Raw genomic sequence first — 16,458 nt, forward strand, 5'->3', positions numbered from 1 at the left:
ATGCCCACTTTCCACTTTCCACCTTACTGTGGCAAAGTAAATGCTCAAGCAAATGCTGGATTTCTCACCATGCATATGTGCTGAACCCACCACTGCTTAGCCATTTTTCCCTACCATGGCAAAAAGGAATATCCTAGAACTTTAAAGTGATGACAGATGTAACATTTCTCTAGAGAAATACTATTATTCCTCTACAGATCCTTTACACTGGCAAAGTAGTAAATAGTATTTTCTACTGCGTTCTGAGGAAACAGTAAAGAGAAAGATAGGTCACTCTTCTCTAAGGTTAGACAGGAAATAGCAGCAGTACTACATGTTTTTAATGGTTCATTAAGCTTCCTGCAAAAGAAGCAAGACCCCTTCCTTCTGTACATATCCTCTGCCACCTGAAAAGATAAAGCCACTCATGCAAATCTAGCAATATTTTATTTTCTTTGAACCCATACTGGTTGCAATGTCTGAAGAATGGGGCATAGTCACAGCATTAAGATGCAGCCCTGCACCATTTCAGGATCACAGGAATCCAGGCAAAATTATACCTTCTGCAATAGCAAAGAGCAATTCCCTGGGAAAGTTTTACTAAGTGACAGTAAAGTTCTCTCCTAAAAACACTGTTATCATTCTCCCAATAGCTGAAGAATACCAAGATTCACCGGAAAAGTACATGCCAGAAACAGTGGCAGCAACACACACACACGGAAGAACTAAAGTTGACCCTGTGTGAAGTTCTTGATTTTGTTCATGTTGTGATCTACTGCACCAGTTAGAAACTGCACCCAGCCTTCCTCTGATGGTGGACATACATGGCTTGTCCTGCAAAAGTGGAGGAAATTCATTAGGAAAGCCTCCTGGGTGTCTTTACACCTATGCATCCAGACAACACATGGGTATTGTGAAGTGCTGCATTACCACAGTATTAAAACAGAACTGCTATAGCCCAAGTGCTTTGGACAAGGAAGAATCAACACCTGTGTCTCTAGTGCCAAACCTTAACTTATATGTGTGTGTCTTCAGTGGGAACCACTTTTATCCCTACCATCCTGTTCTTACTTACATTCCTTTGTGACTGACTAACATCATAATTACTGCAAAATGCATTTGCTGCCCAGAAATGAGGCACCTTAGGAAGCAGAAAGCTATCAACAGGGAACACACACATATAAAATTAACTCATACTCACCTTGTAATCTCTAAGACTTTCTTTAATACCGAGGCCAACTTAGCAGCCTAGAAAGAAACAAAAAGGAAATAACATCAGCCAAACATGTTTAAAGGAACTCAGCAGCACTGGAAAAGAAAGTAGGGTGCACAGCCAAGAATGAGTAAAACTGCCACAGATCTGATGCAGAAAGAAGTTATCTATCACTGCCATGGAGGGAGTGTCTCCCAGCCTGCCACTGGCTGGGACAGACAAAAATAAAGACAGACTGTGTTTTAAAGCATATGTTGAAATGCTTTTTTCTTTAAAAAGATAAAGCCTATTAGAAATTAGTAACTGATATTACGGTATAAACTTACAAGTGATCAACTGTCATGCAATTTGGTATTAAGCAATACTTTATTTCTTTACCTCAAAAAAATCAAGCCACTGGCCAAAGGCATGAAATCAAAATTAAGAATAAAAAAATAATCTCAGATATGAGAAGATACATAGCTAATCTATGATGCACGGGAGACCTGGAAGTTATCTAATACAGCCTCCTACCCAAAACAAGGCCTACCTCAAAGTTCAGTCAGGTTGTTCAGGGCCTTGCCCAGTCAAGTTCTGAGTATTGCCAGAGATAGGGATTCCACTGCTGCTCTGATCAGTTTCTTTCAGTACTTAACCATGCTCACTGTGAGAATTTTTAATATATATTTTTAATTTACATAACTTTATTTGAGCAAGTCTACATTACCCAAGGAGAAAGACATGCAGTAAGAGGCAGCCTTAGACCTCACTTTCCTGAGATACTGTCACTAGATGTCCTTATGGTTTATAGTTCAGAGCCAAAGCTTAAGTGGCCACCCTCTTCCCTGTCAAAGTAAAGATGAGGAATACATTTCTACCTGAAGGAAGCTAAGTCTGCAGGAACCAAAGGGGGACTCTTCATCCCTAAAAAACTTGTTACTGAGACAGTCACTAACACCCTCTTCCTGACAGTCAGTCATTTCTCCAATTCAGTTTCTTCCCCTTCTCTACAGCCAAGTGAGTAGAGCTGCATGCAGGCTGCAGATACTTACATTAAGCCGCACAGCCAGCTGGTTCATAGGTGGATACATACTCAGTGCCAGCTCATCAACACTAGAACAGAAGAGGGGAGCAACAGAAGAAAAAGTCCTGATAGCACAACTCATGGATCCTGGTCAAAGCTTACACCCACCCTCAATACATGTCAGGAACAGCACTGCATAACAAGGACACAGTGGCAGTCATAACCATGGGATACTTTTCATTGCCTTCTCAGACAAGTGCATGCCACTCTCACCTCAAGAAGGGGGTGACTGGCTGGGAAGCTGCCCATGGAAAAGGATTTGGGGTGCTAATTGACAGAGTTAAACATGATCCAGCTTCTGCCCAGGCAGCCAAGAATTCCAACAGCATCCTGGCCTGTATCAGAAATAGCATAGCCAGCAGGGCCAGGGAAGTAATAAACCCCCTGTACTGGGCACTGGTGGGGCCACACATTGAATCCTGCCCTCAGTTCTGGGCCACTCAATAAAAGAGAGACGTTGAGGTGCTGGAGCAGGTCCAGAGGAGAAGGGCAACAGGGCTGGTGAAGGACTGGAGGACAAGTACGATGAGGAATGGCTGAGGTACCTCAGGGAGATTAGTGTGGAAGGCTCAGGGGAGACTTACTGCTCTCTACAACTACCTGAAAGGAGAAGAGGTGGCTGGTTTCTTCTCCCAGGTAACAAGTGATAGGACAAAAGGAAACAGCCTCAAGCTGTGCCAGGGGATTTTTAAACTGGTATTAGGAGAAATTTCTTCACCAAAAGGGTGGTCAGGCATTGGAACAGGCTGCCCAGGACAGTAGTGGAATCACCACCCTTGGAAGTGTTCAAAAACCATGTGGATGAGGCCCTCAGTGACACTGGTTAATGGTGGCCTTGGGAGTCCCAGGGGAATAGTTGGACTTGATGGTCTTAAAGGTCTTTTCCAGCCTACTTGATTCTATGCTCCTCTCCCATCTTGCACAACTCTAAACAGCCGACACCTTAATAGTCTTCCCAGCACACCTGCTTCCACCACCATCTCACAGTTTCAGTATTATACAAGGTTTTCCTAATCTGTTGTCTACACCTCAAGGACAGGGACCGCTCTGGAGCAAAAGTGGCAAAAGGGATAGACCTGCTTACCTTGGACTGATCTCATTAGCAATGTCTGCAAGATCGTCCAGCTGAGCAATCTGGTCTGGAGAATCAGCTTTCCCATAAGCCTTCACTACACCCAAGACCTTCTTCAGGCAAGCTTTAGAAGCCTTCATTAATCCCATGCAGGAGCCAAGCAGCTTCCGGTCAGCTTCTGACCAATATGTATCTCTGTTACCTCGAAAGCCCAGCTCTTCATCTTCCATGATGTCACTGTATGGGTCTTGCCCTTCCACCAGGGCCTAAGAACACAGATGCACTGAAACCCCAGAGCCTAATAGCAATTCCACCAATACCCAGGCAATACCCAGGAGGAAAACATACTTTAGAAATCACACAACTAATTTATGGAGGAATCTCTCTCCGACCAGAACCTCAGTTACCAGATTCTGTTAATTTCTGTACTTAAGAAAAACTACTCCCCCAACCCAATTCAACACAGCAAACAGCAAGAATTTGGCAAGTAATGCCATTGTTACATCAACCTGCCCTGCTGTCTCAACATCCCCCTGCAATTCAGGACATAGCTTTATGGAAACCTTATATAAAGTAAAGCAGGCTTGAGTTTAAACACTCATTAAGATCCAGCTAGATCATAGAACCAATCTAAGTCATATCAGCACAAATTTAAACCAAAGTCTGTATATAAAACAATCCCTGTATTCCATCACTAAACCATCACTGCAATTCACCACTGAAGGTTCGTCAAAAGCTGAGGGGCTTCCTTACATGCTCCATCTCCTCCAGAGCATCCTTCACCACACCCAGACATGCAGCCAGAGTTGACGCAACTGCTGCCTGGTTATCTGCAAATGTAAAAGGATGAAAAGTACGGCACTACACCGATTCAAATCAGTTTGCAAAAACACTCATCTTGGTTTGCAATCATTAGACCTTGAGATTATGGGATCAAACTTTTTGCAGAGCTCAGAGCGGCGCTGCTGCAATGCAAAGCATCTGGCCTGGTTTCTAAGCATTTCAAACCCAGACAGGTTTTGCAGAATGAGTGACTCTTCACTGTAGTAGCCAGAATGTCCCTTGCAAGGGCTATTGATATTCCAAGACAACATGTCCTAGTTCTGTTGTTCTGCATATACAATCCTCACCTCGTGGAAGACTGGACACTTGTTCACATGCCTCCCACACACCACCAGTTGATACAAGCTGCTCCTGAGACAAGCTGAAATGAAACAAAGCCCCCCCAAGTTAAACTCAGTAACACTACTCTGCTAGACTATTTATTTTCTGCACCAAAGATGCACACTAGTAGAAACTCTGCTGGAAAGATGTCACCAACCAGCCTGTCACTAGTATTTCATGTCTGTGTAAAGCTAAAAGTGCTTGTTTCTCCTGAGTTTAATTATTCACTGGAAAAAGAAGCAGAAGCCTCTTACAAAGGCCTCTCAAGGTGCTTAGGCATGTATCTTTCAATATCTATGCAAACCAGAAGTCTGTATTAGACTGCTGACCTCTGCCTAAGGGCAGTGGCATGTAATGCATGGAGAGGAAGCAGTCTGTATCAGTCCAGTGACAAGCTTTATAAAGTGACAAAATCACTGCGTATGACAGTTCACTCCAAGGGCAAAAACTGCCAGAGTAAATGCTATGCAGCGCCTTCATTGTAAACCTCCTCTCAGAATCTTTTCTTGCCTCAGACAGAATGAAAATCTATTCTCCATGAAGACAAATGTACCTGACTCAGGTCACTGGAACAAGAGGACACTGTGAGGGCCCTGAAGTGCATTCCACCCTCCCAGGAGTTTAGTTGGCTATATACAAGGTAGAAGTCTCATACTCATATCAAATGGGTATGAGACTTCTCTTTGATTCTGACCTGGATCCTGACCAATGGATTTGACCTGCCTGCCTTCACCTCAGACCCAACTCATTGTAACAGATGTGCTGGGCAATCACTAGATGGTGTATGATGCTGTTTACTCCCTCTGGAGCTGACCCTGATCCTGACTTGCTGGCCTGACTTTCCAGCTTGACCTCACTGCTACGGGCTTGTCTTATCATCTGGACTCTCAACTGAACCTCACCAGCACTGCTCTGCTCACTCAGGCACAGGGGTACAGGGTCTTTGCTGATGAGGCCACTACCTCTTCCTGCTTCATAACAATGCTCTGCTTCTGCCTTCCCCCTTCCCTTAGGAAGCAGTCTGCACTTGCAGCTTCCTAACAAATATGCTTGTAATTTTCTCTCCTTTTTTCCCCCCTTGAAAATCACTACCTCTCCAATGGAGCACTGAGAATTGTTTCTGTGAGTTGGATCATTCCTTGCACTACTTCAGTGGTAGCATCTCGTACCATCTTCCGAAGAGTAGTACCTGGTGAAGATTGAGAAAGAGCAAGAAAGTTGCCACAAAGGCAGCACCAACAGAAAGCAACTGCTAAGATGGACACACAGACTGCTCAATCTGTGTGGATACACTGTATAAATGAAGTTATAAATTACTTTGGACAAGGATCTCAACACTTCATAAATATGAAAACTTTATAAGTACGAACACTCAGTCAACTATACAACTTCCAACACTGTCACTCTTTCACAGATGGAAATCTAAAGGAGTAGACAGAAAAGTGGTTCACTCAAACAAGTGCAAGTCTACAGCACAGCTGATAATGGGACTGCCTGCTCAAGAGAACCTGCTTTCCTGCTGATGCCAGATCTTACATTAGGCACTGAAATACTGGGTTTCTTTATACAGTGGCGAAAGAACCAGCATCCTATATATTGGTGCCTACCCAGCTGTCATTATCTCACCTTGGCCTTTGGGGAGCCAGTAGTACACTGTGGCAACTGCAAGAATGGCATTTTGGACGTCTTCACTCAGCTTCTGGCAATCCTGAAAATGGACAGGTAAAAGGTTAACTGTGAATAGTCCATGGCTGCACAGAATTTAGAAGGTCTCACAAGCAATCACATTCAGATACTTTGAGAAAAGGGAAGCACAGTAATAGCCACCTTGCTTGAGAAACAAATACAGCACAAGAAGAAGATACAGTAAGCAAGCTGTATACATCTTAAGTCACCTCATGATTTGGCAGCAAAACATGTCCTCATGTAGCAGTCATGCATTAAAGAGAAGTACCTTAGATCATTATTCTGAACTAGATGGCTTTCTTTTTTCTCATCCAAAAACAGGTGTTACAAATGTCTCTGAATTAACAGCAAAAATATAGAATGACAGACTAGTTTGTATTGGAAGGGACCTTAAAGCTCATCCAAGTCCAACCCCTGCCACAGGCAGGGACACCTTCCACTAGAGCAGGTTGCTCCAAGACCCTCTGTCAACCTGGCCTTGAACACTGCAAGGGATGGGGCAGCCACAGCTTCTCTGGGCACCCTGTGCCAGGGCCTCACCAACCTCACACCAATGACTTGTTCCTAACATCTCATCTCAATCTCCCCTCTGTCAGTTTAAAGACATCCCCCCTTTTCCTGTCCCTACAGGCCCTTGTAAACAGTCCCTCTCCAGCATTCTTGCAGGCCCCCTTTAGGTACTGGAAAGTTAAATCTAAGGTATGTACTGTCCAATATCCTGTATCTATCAGCAATCAGCTGTAGATATTAAAGAAAAGAATGTAAAATTACTTCTATTCAGTATGTCTTCCTATCTTACAGAAATTAGTTTTCTGGAGAATTCCTGAACTTCATTAATACACCCTACAGTGGATAGTCCACCCAGACATCCCTTTTTTGTGATGAACCAAGTGAGTTTGTTTAGTCAAATGAACTAAGAGATACCTGAAACTTGTCTCACACATACAGCTATTTCACTGTGAGGGCTTTCACTCACCTCAGCAGAAGTCAGTGGAGGCCTTGAGAATGCCAGACTCAGCTTTGTAGCTTCTTGTGATGTTACTTTGAATGTCTGACCTAGAAAGGATCCAGTGGGAACAACAGAATAGAAAGTAACTTGGGTAAAAGATGAAAGAACAGAGCAGCCAGATGAGCAACACCTCTGATGCTACTTTGCCCTGCTGCTTGATTGTAATTTCTTCCGTCCAAACAATACACAAAAAGAAAAATTCCACAGTACATTTGTGCCATGTTTATTCCATGTTTTTTTACTTAGTTGGTAGTGATATCCACAACCACATTTTGTGTCCTGGTCCACGATACCTTCACCAGGATGCTGTGAGGCTTCAACTGAGACCAAAGGTTTTCAAAAATATAGAATGACAGACTGCTTTGTGTTGGAAAGCACTGTAAAACTAATCTAGTTCCAATCCCCTGCCATGGGCAGGGACACCTTCCACTAGATCAGGTTGCTCTAATGCCCTTTGTAGCTTGTTTTGTACCAACTGTCTGATACTGGCCGCTGCTGTACCAACGCCAGCGCCTTGCAGTGGAGGGCAAGTGCCAAGGCCGTGGCCAGAAACATGCCGGGATCTCTCCCCCACGACAGACCCGCGCCTCGGCCCGCCCCGCGCCGGTCTTGACCCAGCCCAGCACCTTCTGCGCGGCCGACCGCCGGCCGGCTCCACTACCCGTACCTAGCGCGTCCCAGAAGAGCGGCAGTTCGAACGGCTCACGGCCCTCGCCCGGTTCGCCCTCTGAAACGGCAGAAAGAAACCTCAGTCAGCGAAGAGTCAGCTCGGCTCAGACCCCGCTCGGCCCCAAAACCCACCTCGGACCCGTGCCAGCACCGCCCGTAGCGCGCCACGCAGGACCAGCAGCGGCTCCCGACCCTCCATGGCTTCTAGAGGTGCCAGCGGATACACCCCGCCCCTTCCGGTCACCGACGCACTGTGCGTCAAGTCCGCTTCCGGGTAGCGGCAGACCGCTACATCGCCTCTTCCGGCGAGCGAGTTCCGTGCCCCGGCGGACGGGACCCTTCGCCTCCCAGCACGTTGTTAGCGGCGTCCCCGGCTCAAGAGAAGCAGGAGCGACGCCGGCAGCCGCTACAGCCAGCGCAGCTCCTCTGAGCAGGTTGTTGGTCGCCTAAGAGCATGGTGCGTGGGTCGCACCGTTCATCTCAGAGGCGAGGCTGTTAGTGCTGTCAAGATTGTCGTTTGTTCCGCCAATGACTGCTTACCTCTGGGCACTTGCTCTTCTCCATTGTCCATCCACAGCTCCCAGTCACATAGATATGCCCATTTTTGCACTTGAATCAGTGTCCAGGGGGACAGCCAACAGCAGTGACAATCTACACCTGCTCAGCTTCAGAGATCTATAATCCTGACACAGGCAAGGCAGCACAAAGCATAGCCAGGTCAGCCTTTGCAGTAGCCTCGTACTCCTCTGTGAACTTCTTTGTCCCTTCCAGGATCTCACAGGCACTGGCAATCTCTGCTGCAAGTGCTGGGTGTATAGTCACACTTTCCCTCTGCACCTTGCCAGGTCTCAGGCTGCAGGTCGGAGAGATCCTGTGCTGTAAAACTGAGCTGTGGCTCATCCAGCCACCCCTGGACTTCCTCCAGCTGCTTTCTCACCCCCTTCCTCTCACTTGCATCAATTCTGCTCACAGAATCGGTTAGGTCTGCTACACGCTTGTAGAAGTCTGGTACTCTTTGTAGAGGTTTTAGTTTATCCTGCAGCATGAGATACTTAAGAATTCCTATGCAGAACAGAATTCCCTTCAAGTGCAGCCTGCAGTCTTTACTAGACGCACTTTCCTGTGCTGGCCCTTGGCTAACCCCAACCCCAACCCCAACCCTAACCCTAACCCTAACCCTAATCCTAATCCTACTAGGGGGCTCGGCCCGGCCCAGGCACCCCCGGCGGGCAGCGCCCCTCGCCCGCCTCCGCTACCGGCCGCTGGGTGCAGGGGAAGCCGCAGGCGCTCCGCATCCCTCCCGCAGCCCCCAGGTTGTGTCCCGCGCGGCAGGAGGGGCAGCCACTGCCCCACCCACAAGCGAGGGTCCGGCCGCCATTGCGCATGCGCGGCATCCGGGGGGCGGGAAGAGGGGCGGGGCAGTGTGGTGTGGTGGTGGAGCCGCTGGCGGCGGCCATGCTGCAGAGCTTAGGCCTGGTGGGCACCATCGCAGAGGGGGACGTGGGGCCTCAGGACCCCGAGTCTGGCGACTCCGAGGATGAGGAGGTGGGGCCGGGAAATAGCTGTTGCCTGGGTCGAGGATGGGCCGGGCCGGATTGGATGGTGCGGGGCCCGGTTCGAATTGGATCGCGCTGGGTTGGCCCACGTTGCGTTGAGTCGAGTCGGGTCGGGTTGGGTCGGATCGGATCCGATCCGATCCGATCGCATCGCTCCGGGGCCGGGCCGGGGTCTGGGTCTGCGCGGTCCGGTTTGACCGTCCTGCGGACGTTGCTCACGGGTATTGTAACAGGATCTGCTCCGGGCGCCGAGTGCCAGGCGGCGCGGGCCCACAGGCGGGGACTTCAGCGCCGCTTTCGTCTTTGGTGAGACGGAGGCCGGTGGGGAAGGCGCCTGGGCGGAGACACTGCGCCACCTCCGCAGCAAGGTGAGGCCTGAGGCTGGGGCCACAGTGTCAAAGCACAGTGCCCCAGGCTTTCCCATGCATTTATTACAGCTCTTCTTTTGTGATTTTCTGCCTAGAGAGCAGCTACGACACTGGATGAGAAGATTGAGAAAGTGAGACAGAGAAGGAAGTTCCAGGTCAGAGCCTTTCTCTCTCATTGCTGAAGACTGGCATGGGTTTGGCCTCCTACTGCATTCCCTCCAGGGGCACAGGCTCTGACAGCATCCTGAGCTCATGACCTCAGCTTGTTTTGCAGCCACACCTGGTGGGAATGCAGAATTGTTAATGCCTAAAGTTATGCAAACCCATGGGCTGATAATAGCAACAAAATAAAGCTCACAAAGGATTGATGTTTCTTTTTGTCCTTTTATTTTTTAAAACTTTTTTTTTTTTAATCTCTTCTTAGGAAAGAGAGGCTGAACAAGCAAAAGTGAGCGATGAAGATGGGGAGACCGAGGATAATCAAATAAAAAAGAGGGAGTGTGAAGATTTCAGTAGGGATGAAGAAGATGTGGAGTCTCAATGTTTATTGGACGATGAAGCTATCTTCACAAAAGCAGGTATTAGCAGTACATAGGGAGATGGTTGAGGGGCAAGGATCTGACAGACTCCTGGCTCACTAGAGAAAAGTCTGCAGTGAAACTTTGCTGGGAGTGAGCAAGAACTTGTTGTCTTCCTTCTGTGATACTGCTTCTGAGCAAAATGCTTTGTTTGAGCATTTTACTCTGTTGCCTGCCTGTACTTGTTTCTGAGGCTTCTCCCTCAATAACTCATTCAGACAAAAAAAAAAGAGAGATTATGGTCATTGCCATATCTTGTTATGTGTTTAGCTGTGCTTGACAATTGCTATCATGTTTCTCTGCAGATACAGTCAAAGTGAAGGAACGGAGGAGATCAAAAAAGGGAGAAATAGTAAGTGTTAGACAGAGTGACACTAGGTCATTCTCCAGTGTTTCTTGTGGAGGAATTTGACTTTGGTTAACAAAGTGAACTCAAAAAAAACAGCCCAGAGCCCATTGGTAATATGTTGTGGTGGTCATGTTGCTGTTTCTAGGAAGCAGGGAGCTTTTTTGAAGATGCGTCTCAATATGATGATAACTTGTCATTCCAGGACATGAATCTTTCACGACCTTTGCTGAAGGTATTTACCTAGTTTAGTTATTACATGTTACTCTGAAAAATGTTCCTACGTGAGGTGCTCCAGTCCCTTCATAATGTTTGTGTCTTTTTGCTGGACTCTTTCCAGTATGTCCATGTCTCTTGTACTGATAAGCCCAGCACTGGGCACAGTATTCCAGGTGTGATTATACTAGAGGCAGAGTTTAATTGCTCTGTGTCCTTTGTAGGCAATCACAGTTCTTGGCTTCAAGCAACCAACTCCAATTCAGAAGGCTTGTATCCCAGTGGCTCTTCTGGGGAAGGATATTTGTGCCTGTGCTGCCACTGGGACAGGTAGGGGGTTGAGCAGGGCACAGGAAACATCAAAAGTTAGATATTCACAATAATTGGTAATTCTTACTCTTCTTATTTAGGTAAAACAGCTGCCTTCATCTTGCCTGTCCTGGAACGCCTGATTTATAAGCCTCGCCAGGCTCCAGTAACAAGGGTTTTGGTTCTTGTGCCAACACGAGAACTGGGCATTCAGGTGCACTCTGTCACAAAACAGCTGGCACAGTTCAGCAGCGTCACAACCTGCCTTGCTGTAGGTGAGTGAACTGTGCAGCTTACTGTAAACTGCTGCACTGTTGTGAAACTGGAGACTGTATGGTTATTGCAGGTATGCTTCTAGTGGGTGTACTGTGGTTTAAAATCTTATTTCTAATACTGTGCCACACTTCTTACTTGTTGGTTTCTGAGCAAGAAAAGGTGGTTTTAATCTGAATTGTTTCCCATTCCTCAGGCAATTTGCATCTGTGCATCCTGCTGCGGTAGTCAGTAGTCCATGTTCGCTCTCTTTCAGGTGGCCTAGATGTGAAGACTCAGGAAGCAGCTCTGCGCTCTGGGCCAGACATTCTTATCGCCACTCCTGGGCGACTGATTGATCATCTCCACAACTGCCCTTCTTTTCATCTGAGCAGTGTTGAGGTGCTGATTTTGGATGAAGCAGACAGGTAAGCTAAGCAGGTCAGCAGTGAAAAATGAGATGGTAGTTTCCTGCTTTCCATTTCCCAGGCTATAGGGCAGTCTTTGTTGCCCTGCTTTAAGTAATGTTTCTTAGCTAGAATCAAATGAAGCTGCCTTACATTGCTGTTTTTCTCCTGTGTAGGATGCTGGATGAATACTTTGAGGAACAGATGAAAGAGATAATCAGGTTGTGCTCCAACCATCGTCAGACAATGCTTTTCTCTGCCACAATGACAGAGGAGGTAAGATAGGCTGCTGAGAGACTTACTGTGGCAGAAAGTCGAATACAGCTTTGTGTAATCTTTTACCAGAGATTATATGAACTTTTTTCTCTTAATCTGTTTTGGTAGGTGAACGATTTGGCTTCTGTTTCCCTGAAAAATCCCATTCGAATTTTTGTGAACAGCAACACAGATGTCGCCCCTTTCCTGCGGCAGGAATTTATCAGGATCAGACCCAACCGAGAGGGGGATCGTGAGGCCATTGTATCAGGTTAGTGATGAGCAAAGAAAAACTGGAATCAGCAGGTGACTGTGAAGCAGGCTCCTGAGAAGGCTTTCTTTCAGCTCTTCTGACTCGAACCTTCCCAGATCATGTGATGCTTTTCACCCAGACCAAGAAGCAAGCTCACCGTATGCACATCCTACTGGGGCTGATGGGTCTGCGGGTTGGTGAGCTTCATGGGAACCTCTCTCAGGCACAGCGTCTGGAAGCACTCAGGTATTAGCAGGCTTCATTGGCAGTCACGGGCAAAAGAGAAGTTAGGAGGTAGAATACTTGGGGCAGAAACGGATGGCTGTATTGCTAATGCATTTGCTGTCTCTGCTCAGGCGCTTTAAGGATGAGCAGATTGATATTTTGGTAGCTACAGATGTGGCTGCACGTGGACTTGATATCGAAGGTGTTAAAACAGTGAGTATTTGCAATGTTGAGCTTTTTAATAACTCCTTTAATGTTGTTTCCCTACTAACAGTTTTCCTGCTATAGGTAATCAATTTTACCATGCCAAACACCATTAAGCACTACGTTCATCGAGTGGGTCGGACAGCAAGAGCAGGCAGGGCTGGTCGTTCAGTTTCACTTGTGGGTGAGGAAGAGCGCAAGATGCTGAAGGATATTGTGAAGACTGCCAAAACAGCAGTGAAAGCCAGAATTCTCCCTCAAGGTACACACTTCACTGAGGTAAAAAGCAGGAGAGCAGTACACAGGGAATATTGTGGTACAGAGGGACACTGAGAGATGTACTGAAAAATACAATGGACTTACATGAGCTGTTTCTAATGTTCATGCTGTATTGTTCTTAGATGTCATACTAAAATTTCGAGAGAAGATTGAGAATCTAGAGAAAGATGTTTATGCAGTTCTGTGCTTGGAGCGTGAGGAACGTGAGATGCAGCAGTCAGAGGCCCAGGTAAGCTTTGTTTTAGGAATTACTTCTTTTTACCTTACTTTTTTTAGGATCTGGAGTAGGTGTAGTACATAAGGAGGCTGCCATAATGTACTTAACCTGCCTACTTTAGAAAAGAAAGATCTTTTTTATGAGCGCATTTTTTGCCTGAATTATCTCAGATCAATAAGGCAAAGAAGCAGCTGGAGACAGGAAAGCAAGAGACTGTGGGTGAGGGTTTGGAGCGGAGTTGGTTTCAGACCCGTGAGGAGAGGAAGAAAGAGAAATGTGAGTAATTGACACTGCTGCCATTTTAAATTCCATAGTTACAACTGGACTCTGCTTTGTACTTTAAGAGGTTCTTTATTCTATGTTTTTCTTTACTCCTCCAGTGGCTAAAGCCCTGCAGGAGTTTGACTTAGCATTACGAGGCAAAAAGAAAAGGAAGAAATTTATGCAAGACAGACAGAAAAAAGTCCAAATGACAGTGAGTATATTTATGGACAAGCAAGAACTTGGGTGGATTATCCTAGTTTTCCTTGGCAAAACCTCACATCACTGCAAACTTGCATTTTAACACCTTTCAGCCAGAGGAGAGGTCACAGTTTGAAATCTTGAAATCTCAAATGTATGCTGAGCGGCTGGCAAAAAGGAATCGCCGAGCAAAGCGAGCCAGAGCCTTGCCAGAAGAGGAGCCAGCAGCAGTACCAGCAGGTGGAGATTTTTGGTTTGCAGCTGACTTACTTTGTGTCACTTACTTTGTTACAAACAGGTAAACTGAATTAATTTGTTTAGAGGGAGACACTGACCTGTGAAAGAATGGCTACAGGTGCTGGCCAGGGTGCGTGGTTGCTTTTCCTGATGGTTAGGCTAACTATGTGGTCAAGGCTACTGAGCTCTAGTAAACAAGGTGATGCTGTGGCCATCTCTCTACAGTGAATGTTCTGACTATTGTCTCTGTCAGGCCCCAAAAGGAAGAAAAAAGTGTCTGTGTTTGATGAAGAGCTCACCAACACGAGCAGGAGAGCACTGCAGCAGTACCGAGCTGGGTAATGCCTTACAGTAATGGTCCACACTTTAGTAGATGAGAATTTTTTTCTTTGCATCTTTGGACTTTCTGAGGGATACTTCAAGGGATATTGGGGCAAAAGGCGGGCAGAGCAGAGAAGGGGGTGTCACCGTATGTACCTGTGCTATTGATGTACTTCAGTGTTTTTTATCTGGTCTCCCCCTCTCTCCTCTCTTAAAAAGCCCGTCATATGAAGATCGAAAACGCTTCGGTATGGCCCAGCATAGGAAAGGAGGAAACTTCAAATCCAGGTCCAGGTATAGCACCTTTTACTTGCTTATTCAAGACTTTTTTTTCCCCCTGCTTTCTCTTTCCTCTTTTTGTGATTGTTTAAACATCCTTGCTAAAGCGTTGGTTGGTTCTGCAGTCTTACTGTCCGTCTGATGCTAGGGCAATCAGGGATACTGCCTTAAAAGCCTAGAAATGTGCTGTTAATGTGGGAGAGCATTGCCTAGATAAGGAACAGCACTGAGCATTTTCTATCATTCAGAGTTAGGGTGATGGAATGTCATTTCAAGTATCTTCTCTTTCAGGTACAAAAGAAAGTAAGAACTGTTGGCCATTACCAAATGGGTAAATCAGACATGCTATTTTCATACTGCAAGGAGACAACTCCAGTAAAATTGATTATTTTTTATTAATGTTCTGGAATAGCTTTGGGATGTTTGTTAATACCTGTTTGAAGATCCTGTGTGAAAACATCTTCAGCAGACCATGCAATAAAGGATTTATTTTTTTTCCCCTAAACCATTTCCTCTGCTTATACAGTAGCTAGAGCAATTGAGAGCTGGGATGTGTTACGTCTTTCTAGCAAACTTCTAGGTCATGAAAGTCAAATTGTCTTTACAGCAAAGCCTGGAGCACATAGTGCTTTGTTCATGTACTTCTGTGGTCTCGATTAATTAATCTGGGTGAAAAGGATTTCTACAGTTAAGAGCCTATTTCTGAAACAATGGCTTCACGAAACTAAAACTCCAAGAGCCTGCTCTCAGAAGAAAGGAATATCTCCAAAAGGGGAGGAGGGGGCAGGCAGACAGCTCCCTCCTTACTGAAAAGGAAGCAGCTATAAAGTGAAGCCAACAACCACAATGCAGGCTGGTTTACATTATTGTATGTAGCTAACGATAGGTTTGTGGAGCCTGGCTTGCTTTTTTGACTAGAAACAATGCAGCTCCACCTGTAATGATCAAGCTTAACACAGAGCATCAGAGATCACCATTCCTAATTGTTCTGGGTTCAGCTGTAACAGTTATTTTTCTCCTTCTTCAAAGCTGGTGCAGTGCTGTGTTTTCAGCTTCAGCCTGAGAACAGTGCTGATACCAGACCAATGTTTTTAGCTGTTCCTAAGTAATGTTTACCCTGATCAGGAAGTGTCAGTCTTGTGCTCTGCCAGTGAGGAGGGGCACAAGAAGACGGGAGAAAACGAGACAAGACACCCGACCCAAAGTAGTCAAAGGGGTATTCCATACCACAGCATGTCATGCCCAGTATATAAACTGGGGGGGGGGGGGGGTGGTGTTACCTGGAAGGCCCAGATCACTGCTTGGGTCGGGCTGGGTAGTGGTAGGCAGGTAGTCAGCAGTTGCATTTTCTCCCCTTGTTATTTCCTTTCTCATTATTATTGGTGGTAGCAGTAGTGGTTTTACGTTATACCTTAGTTACTGGACTGTTCTTATCTCAACCCATGGGAGTTGAGTTCTTTCTGTTCTCCTCATCCCTCTGGGAGTGGGGGAAGAAGGCAGTGAGTGAGCAAGGGGCGTTGTGGTTCTGAGTTACTGGCTGGGCTTAAACCATGACACTAATACAGCCACCAGTGAGAATTCAGAACAGTGAAGTGTTAAAACTCTTTCTTTGAATTTTTATCATTTCCACCACCCCAACATTTCCCCCTCCATCAGCCTTAATAAACTTATATGGATATGTTGTAATTCCCATAAGAAACAGACTTAAGCAGCCCAGATCAACTGTTAACCTTTGAGCTGTCACTACAAACTGAGGTTTTTGCCTCAAACCCCCTCATCTTCTGGGATGACCAAAGCACAGCAGTGAATAATAACAGCTCCACTCCCGAAATATACCAG

At 46.2% G+C, this 16,458-nt stretch overlaps 2 protein-coding genes across 6 annotated transcripts in view; one reads left to right on the forward strand and one right to left on the reverse strand.

The window, feature by feature from the left end:
* CCNDBP1 (cyclin D1 binding protein 1) overlaps positions 1-8,148 on the reverse strand; it is a 77,788-nt gene extending 69,640 nt beyond the window's left edge. For 3 of the 4 annotated variants that reach the window (XR_009741357.1, XR_009741355.1, XM_061441889.1), the window contains exons 1-10: positions 7,988-8,148; positions 7,854-7,913; positions 7,154-7,233; positions 6,118-6,199; positions 5,584-5,680; positions 4,458-4,531; positions 4,081-4,157; positions 3,340-3,593; positions 2,224-2,284; positions 1,181-1,227 (exon numbers count right to left, since the gene is read on the reverse strand). Coding sequence is in view for 2 of the 4 variants with exons in the window: in XM_061441889.1 (XP_061297873.1) it covers positions 1,181-1,227; positions 2,224-2,284; positions 3,340-3,593; positions 4,081-4,157; positions 4,458-4,531; positions 5,584-5,680; positions 6,118-6,199; positions 7,154-7,233; positions 7,854-7,913; positions 7,988-8,054 (899 nt within the window). In the remaining 2 variants the exon portion in view is untranslated. Of the gene's footprint in view, positions 1-407; positions 814-1,180; positions 1,228-2,223; positions 2,285-3,339; positions 3,594-4,080; positions 4,158-4,457; positions 4,532-5,583; positions 5,681-6,117; positions 6,200-7,153; positions 7,234-7,853; positions 7,914-7,987 lie in introns of those variants that run through there. The other variant, XM_061441888.1, reaches the window with a different exon arrangement.
* A 1,143-nt stretch (positions 8,149-9,291) lies between these two features.
* DDX27 (DEAD-box helicase 27) lies at positions 9,292-15,018 on the forward strand. 2 transcript variants are annotated; one of them, XM_061441879.1, is made up of 21 exons: positions 9,292-9,400; positions 9,645-9,779; positions 9,875-9,934; positions 10,204-10,357; positions 10,663-10,709; positions 10,852-10,938; positions 11,144-11,249; positions 11,330-11,503; positions 11,758-11,908; positions 12,064-12,163; positions 12,272-12,413; positions 12,488-12,641; positions 12,752-12,833; positions 12,909-13,086; positions 13,226-13,332; positions 13,491-13,596; positions 13,701-13,795; positions 13,896-14,022; positions 14,273-14,357; positions 14,560-14,634; positions 14,911-15,018. In XM_061441879.1, exons 1-21 carry the CDS (start codon positions 9,311-9,313, stop codon positions 14,924-14,926), a joined length of 2,271 nt encoding a protein of 756 aa, XP_061297863.1. In that variant the 5' UTR covers positions 9,292-9,310; the 3' UTR covers positions 14,927-15,018. The 2 variants fall into 2 exon arrangements, with proteins under 2 accessions (XP_061297863.1, XP_061297864.1); XM_061441880.1 differs by having other exon boundaries at positions 12,512-12,641.
* Positions 15,019-16,458: the final 1,440 nt, after the last annotated feature.

The sequence above is a fragment of the Pezoporus flaviventris genome, unplaced genomic scaffold (assembly GCF_033815535.1).
Source record: "Pezoporus flaviventris isolate CSIRO_AGI_PZ_B2104156 unplaced genomic scaffold, CSIRO_AGI_Pfla_v1 ptg000213l, whole genome shotgun sequence".
Taxonomy (NCBI): Eukaryota; Metazoa; Chordata; class Aves; order Psittaciformes; family Psittacidae; genus Pezoporus; species Pezoporus flaviventris.